General features: G+C 37.4%; 1 protein-coding gene across 1 annotated transcript in view; it reads right to left on the bottom strand.

Annotated features, from left to right (window-relative positions):
* The window catches only part of LOC106476042 (ring canal kelch homolog), a gene marked incomplete at its 3' end in the record, with an annotated part of 21,218 nt that overhangs the window by 7,320 nt on the left and 6,186 nt on the right, over positions 1-7,712 (bottom strand). The window contains exons 3-4 of the mRNA XM_013936711.2: positions 5,204-5,429; positions 808-983 (exon numbers count right to left, since the gene is read on the bottom strand). Coding sequence (XP_013792165.2) covers positions 808-983; positions 5,204-5,429 — 402 coding nt within the window. The remainder of the gene's footprint in view (positions 1-807; positions 984-5,203; positions 5,430-7,712) is intronic.

Below are 7,712 nucleotides of genomic sequence, written 5' to 3' on the forward strand. Positions count from 1 at the left end.
GTACAGGTGATAACTTGTAATGTCACTTGTTTAATAACACTGACTACAGGTGATAACTTGTAATGTCACTTGTTTAATAACACTGACTACAGGTGATAACTTGTAATGTCACTTGTTTAATAACACTAAGTACTGGTGATAACTTGTAATGTAACTTGTTTAATAACACTGACTACAGGTGATAACTTCTAATGTCACTTGTTTAATAACAATGGTTACACATAACTTGTAATATCACTTGTTTAATAACACTGAGTACAGGTGATAACTTGTAATAACACTAAGTACAGGTGACAACTTGTAATGTTACTTGTTTAATAACACTAAGTACAAGTGACAATTTGTAATGTCATTTGTTTAATAACACTGAGTACTTAAACAAGTAACATTACAAGTTGTCACCTTAACACTGAGTACTCACCTGTACTCAGTGTTATTAAACAAATAACATTACAAGTTGTCACCTATTAAACAAGTGACAATACAAGTTGAATACTGAGTACAGGTGATAACTTGTAATGTTACTTGTTTAATAACACTGAGTATAGGTGACAACTTGTAATGTTACTTGTTTAATAACACTCACGTCTGTGATTCAATCCTTTAGTTCACCTTGAATTTTAAGCACATGGCCATAACAAGAAGAGCATGATTAGGAATCTTTCTAGACAATTATAAGAATGAAAAATGTAAAACAGGCCTCAGCGAGCTAACATGTAAACAGTAAAGCTTAGATATCTTTTTCCTATTCATTAAATGTAAGAAAAAATTACATTAAGTAAATACAGTTATATTTCCTATACGCACACAAAGTGTTGCTCTGTGTAAGATTCAGCATAAGATAGCAATTCCATACAGCCGTGTAGGTCAGCAAAAGCCCTGATCCCCAAACAGTTAGAAGGATGTAGTTGGGTCTGCAAGAAGTCACAGCAAGCATCTCTAACGTCTGTTAGCTGAAGAAGATTAGCAGCTGGGAGCAGAACCTGGTAAGAATAAAACCACACTTGTATGTGTACAAGTTTAATATGATAATGTTCAGAAGAAAACAGGAAACAATGAAAATCCACTCTTTCACAATAATAAATGTATTTCAATAGTAAAAATATTTTCAGTTAACTTTTATTTTACATCTAATTGCCTAGTATGTTTGTTTTTGTTGTCACATCTGACCAAACACCAATAGATCTAGATACAGTTAAATATAAGTAGGTTGTGAAAACTATGTTTGGCAATAAAAAAATTCCATTCTTTTTCATAAAATTACTACCAACTGTTGACAAATATATTAAACATACCTTGACTCTACCTGTTGGATTCATTCACGTAAGTGATAAAACAGTTTCAGTATGGAGTAACTTTTATATTGGCAAAATTTTGTTGAGCAAATTCTGTTGAGCCATTCCTCGACCTTCAGGTTTTCAACTTTGCCCAATTAAGCATTGGTCTCGCTTGCTCCAGTCTTTTATACTCCACTTAAATACCCTGGGTAATATCTGCCTCGTGACACTCTCCACCTATGTCAATGCACCCTCTATCCTGGTACTGTATATAAGCACCTCACTCAGATAATGTAATCACTTTTTCGAGATTTACACCATCCCAGTCACTAACACCAGTTCTTTTTGGGGAGGAAGGGGGGTATCAGAGGAAGCAAGTATTATTGGAAATATATTTTCAACTTATGATAATGTTAACTTCCAAAACACACTTACCTCTGCTGATAGCTAGAATCCCACACTGAGAAGGTGGAGAGGCCAGTGAGGACATTATCCTAACAGAAAGTATCTGCACAGATCATGGATGTACCAAGATAAGATTGGTACCTAAGTGGGGGAACCACACTACATCCACAACAGGTATGCTCTTCACCTGGAACTCAGTTCCTATATCAAAGGTGGAACAGTACACGAGTGGTCATCACTATAGACCAGCCCCAACAAGATAGCCAAAGTTCCACTACTCAGGGTTGGAGTTAAGGGGACATGGTTCCTATATCCCACATTGGTGGCTAGGGCAAATGGACTGCAACATTACATTAAAAGATTATAAAATGAATCCCAACATGTAGCCATAGAGTGATGCATTCCAAACCAACAGAATCATGACGAGAAAGTAAGTAACACCGTGGACAAACCTGAAGAAGGCAACACCTCAGGCTCAGAATGGCATATTCCTTGCCTGTAATAATAGGCCAGAAAAAACAACATGGATCAATTTGTGAAGCCACCTCATCAAGGTAATAGGGGATAAATCATGGGAACCGAAGGAACACAATGAATAAAAAGTCGATTTATAGCACCACAAAAGGAGCTAGTGCAAGCCACATGACACCTGAGGGCTCTGACAGGGCATAACAAATGATCAGGACCTGAGCAGTCGTAAAGGTGAGAAATAGCCCATAAGTGAATTGGTGATAAGAATTTATCCTCTTCCCTGGCTGTCAGAGTCTTAGGAAGGAACGATCTAACTGGATAGAGCAAGACATAGGTAAAATGGTAAAGAGTCCTGTGCATATGCAGTGCAAACAAATCAGACCTACGACGTCTACATGCCAGCAACAACAAAAAAATACACTTCAAGAGAAAGGTGATATACAGAACATGATACTAAATGCTCAAAGGGATGACAAGACAAAGCATGCAATACCATCTAGGTATCCCAGTTAAGCAAAAGAAAAGGCTTTTTGGGACGAATTCCACGAAAAGATTTAAGTAGGCCGGATACAACGGGGGACTCAAAAACCTTCCTATGTTTTGAATACCAAAAAGACTGCTTATATAAGGCAACGGTAGATGAAAAAAGCCAGGTTGAAAAATGGGATATGGTGGAAACAGTTGGATGAAGTGGGTTTAATTTCCTGGCAATAAGTGTGCCATTTACGTTGATAAATAGCCATTGTGGGTCTATGTTATGGGTCTACAAAGCAGCTTTAGAAGTTAAACCCTGATGTCGTGCAAAGGACCTCATAACATCCAAGCATGAAGTTTGAGCTTCTGAATGTCCGAGTGTAGAAGTGGACCCTTTTGAAGATACTGAAGAAGAAGAAACCATGGTTGCGCCAACAAATACTGGGCAACCAACAGCATCTGACAAGGAGTAGATCAAACCATAGCCAGAACTCTGGTCAACAGACGAATCTGGAGGAAGGCATATAGGTGCAAACCTGTCCAGTCCTGACTAAATGCATCTATTGCCAAAGCCAAAGGATGGTGAATGCGTTGATCAGTGGAGACCCGAACTAAAGTAATTCCACCAGAAGACCTCGCGATGCAGCATCCATTCAGTCAGGAGAATGCGGATGGACTGAGATAGATGATCTGCTATTAAATCCATCACCCCATGGAAAAGGCAAGTGAGACGGTTGATAAGATGGGAGTGAGCCCAGTAGAGAACATTCAAAGTCCAAAAACAAAAGTCCCGGGAATGTGTGCCCCCTTGACAAGAAATGTAATACATCATTATTGAATTGCCGGAATGAATCATGACTATTTTCCCTTTCAAGAGAAGCAGACCATGAACCATTGCCCATTAAACAGCAAGGAGTTCTAAAATGTTTATGTGGAGGGAAGATTCGTCATCTGTCCATAGACCCTAGAATTCCTGACCATTGATATACATCCCCCATCCATGAAGTGAGGCATCTGTGAAAAGATGAACCTCGGGACGAGGGGGCTGAAGAGGAACACCTACGGTAGTGTGGTTTCAATCCAACCACCACTCAAAATCAAATATGTTGCTCTGAGTAAGGAGACTGGATGATTCACTGAATTGGAGGTCATGTTCCATTGGATGTGCAATGACCATAGAAGGGACCTCATGTTTGCACATACCAAAGGAACAAGAGATTTGAGGGATGCCCACATCCCCAAAAGAGAGAGAGCCATCCGCGCAATCAGAGAAGGAGAATTTAGTAAGTCTGACTGCTCCCTCCATAGCCTAGAGCTGGATGGGAGCTGACTCAAGAATGTGTTGAAAAAGACTCCCAGATAGACAATGTACTGAGTCGACAATAGAATGGATTTTTCTGTTCTGATATAAAACCCAGCCTTGGTGGCCACCGAGAGGAGAATTTAGGTGTGCTGTTCTGCCATCTGACGAGATGGTGCTAGAAGTAACCAGTTGTCCATATAATGATGTGTGCACAGGCCCAAAGAATGAAGATGACGAGGAAAAGCTCATACCATTCTGCAGAACACATATGGTGTAAATGATAGGCCAAAGGACAGAGCCCTGAACTGCAGAACCTGACCCTTGTGCACAAAACGTAGAAATTGGTGGGATGACTTGGCTACGGGAACATGAAAGTATGCATCAGCAGCATCAAAGAGACCTGGTGAAAAATGCCATCATAGGCTGAGAAAGGACTCCATGGTGAACTGAAGAGAATCCAAGAATTAATTGAGACGAGAAAGATCAATGATTGGACTCCAATCTCCCATCTTTATGGCCACAACACAACAAAGAGACATAAATAAAATCCCAGAATGGGATTGACTCTCTCTCTCTCTCCGCCCCTTTGATCAACAAATCCCTTACAGCTCTGGAATGAAGAGCCATATTCTGCGGATCTGTTGGAGGCAGAAATGCCACCAGTCAGGAGAATAAAGGAGATGGAGATGTGAACTGAATGACCAACCCTGACACCAGAACCTGGAGGATCCATGGATCTGTGGTGAAGGAAGTCCAAACCCACAGACCGTACCGGCATCGGACAGTCACCGATGTCCTTGGTGGTGGTCTGTCTGAGAAGAAGAGCCACAAGGATAAAGATGGAATCTATTGTGAGTATCAATAGATGAAGGAACTGAAGACGGGGGTCAGAACATGCGACGAGCAGACATCAATCCTCCATTCCAATGCATCTGCAACACCTTCAAACAACAATGGATGGAGAAAAGGAGTATGACAGCAGGTAGACAAATTCCCTCCAACAAGGCATCTCTACCCATTAAGTCCCAATAATATGCAAGCCAGGAAACAAAAGACAGAGAGCAAAAGCTGATAATCTGACCATTGTGGAAGTCAGCAATTTTTTGACTTATTCAGAAAAAAAAACATTAAGTCCTAAAAGAGGGGGGGATACTACATGTAGAAAAACATAAACCTAACATCAAACCCTTAATTCAAATGCATAGCTATGATTATAAAGTTTCATACAAGAAAAATCAAGTTTTTCTTATAATCAAAATGACTTTAGACTAACCTGAACATTATCCTCAGTAACTTCAACCTCTGCTGAATAAACATAATCTATTAATAGCTGCAGAGCTTGGCCGTCGATTCCTTGTAAGGTGATCCTCTCAGCTTTACTCTCAGTAAATCCAGTAAACATAGCATAAAAGTATGAGCTGCAGGAAGCTAATATCATTTTATGTGCAGGAATTTCAACCCCATCAGCAACCAGAATAATATCACACAGCAGGTTTTGTCTGAAAAACACATACAGATAGATATAACCAAGTCTTGTGAAATCCTGAGAGGCAATTTTCAGTAAATACTCATTAAAAATCATATGCTTTCTGATATAATATAATTAGCAACATAATTAAACATACCAGAAAAGATTAGGATAGCACTTGATTTTCCAATAAGTATAAAAGTATATAAAAAGAGAGGCTTAAGAGGTGGTTTAAAAAATTGATATCTCACCAAGTCAAGAAGGTAGGTGATTCAAATTTAATACTCTCCTTTTTCAATATGTGTAATCTGTGACTGTAGTTGGTCAGACACTAAAAAAGCTGTATTGTTGAAGTTATAAAGTCATTGGTCAAACACTAAAGAAGCTGTATTGTTGAAGTTATAAAGTCAAAAGGGGAGACAGACTAGTGTGTCACATGACAGAAGAGTGAAGGGAGTTTTTATGGGAGATAGACTAGTGTGTTACATGACAGAAGAGTGAAGGGGTTTTTTATGGGAGATAGACTAGTGTGTTACATGACAGAAGAGTGAAGGGGTTTTTTATGGGAGATAGACAAGTGTGTTATATGACAGAAGAGTGAAGGGGGTTTTAATGGAAGATAGACTAGTGTGTTACACGTAAGAAGAGTGAAGGAGGTTTTAATTGGAGATAGACTAGTGTGTTACACGTCAGAAAAGTGAAGGGAGTTTTTATGGGAGCTAGACTAGTGTGTTACATCCCTTCACTCTTCTGTCCCCATAAAAACCCCCTTCACTCTTCTGTCATGTAACACACTAGTCTATCTCCCATAAAAACTAAGATATACTAATGTGTTACATGACAGAAGAGTGAAGGGAGTTTTTATGGGAGACAGACTAGTTTGTTACACGACAGAAGAGTTAAGGGGTTTTAATGGGAGATAGACTAGTGTGTCACATGACAGAAGAGTGAAGGGAGTTTTTTTTTCCTTTTGGAATTAAAATGAAATCTTAGATAACATGAAAATGTGAATGATAAACTAAACTTTGAAGCTAAGTTTCCTAACATTCATTGATAATGAACTTGCTTAATTAAACGTTGTGATGTGCAAGGTTAACAATTTTTCTCATATTATTTCTAAGATTATTTTGATGTAACAAACTACAACTTAAACTTTGAAGAACTAGCTTTAATAATATATGTGAGTAATTAATTTCTTTCATTTTTGAAAACATTCAAATTTTCCTTGAGAATCCAAATTATATCTGGAAATGATAAATACATAATTGCAAACAATTCATTACAGCAAACTCGTAAATGTTTGAAATTCACAAATATAACTAAATTTTTAGGAAAACTATATTGCATAACTTCTTCAACTAACATAAAACTATCTTATCACTATTTCAAAACAAACAAAAACCTCATAATCCGAGCACTTTTAAAAAGAGGATCTGTCTTCATCAGATTTCCCCTCATAAGGAAAGGTCCACCTTTCTGAAAGCATTCGGGTTAAAGAGTTTTGTATTTTTTATCTTAACCCTTTCAAGACGGGTCACAGGTGAAAGGCCAAGTTATCTTGTTTGTTGACTCACATTTAAAGTTTTATTGAACTACTCTTTCATGTATTTATGTCAATAAGTTTGGTATCAAACTGTAGATTATAATTCAAATTTTAGAACTACACATTACTCAATTTGTGAATTTAAAAGTAAATATTAAAAAACACAGATGAACATCGATTTTTATGTGTCACATGGTATGTTGAATGCAGCACTTGTTCATATTAGATGTTTGTGAAGTCAAAATACTAAGTCTGTAATTTCATATGAATTAAGAACTCAAATTAGAGATACTGACAAGCTAGAATATAAAATAAGAATGTCTTATCTTTTCTATTAACTAAGATATTGCTCACATAATAAATCAAACACAGTGGCACCTCACCAATCTTTTTTGATTTTTGGAAACACTCCCTTATATACACTTACTTCTATATATAACATGAATAACCAATCAGGAGCTCAGAATGACCCCTAGTGGCTTTCTCAGCCATTTTAATGGCCATTTCTTTCTTTTGAACCAATATTTCAACGAGGTAGGTTGTGTCTTTAGTCTGCTCGAAATTTCTTATTTTTTTGGACTAAAATACATCTTAGTTACTAAGCTTGATAAATTATTGTGGAACTGTATGATATCGATGTAGTAATATTTAATTTTTTAGTTATTCAAATGTATATATATATATTAAACCTATTTTCTTTCATATCCTCCACGTGCAAAATTTTTAAAGGCAAAGGAGTACAAAGGTCGTAACTAGAAGACATAATTGTTT

This window comes from Limulus polyphemus, unplaced genomic scaffold, assembly GCF_000517525.1.
Source record: "Limulus polyphemus unplaced genomic scaffold, Limulus_polyphemus-2.1.2 Scaffold9687, whole genome shotgun sequence".
Lineage (NCBI taxonomy): Eukaryota > Metazoa > Arthropoda > Merostomata > Xiphosura > Limulidae > Limulus > Limulus polyphemus.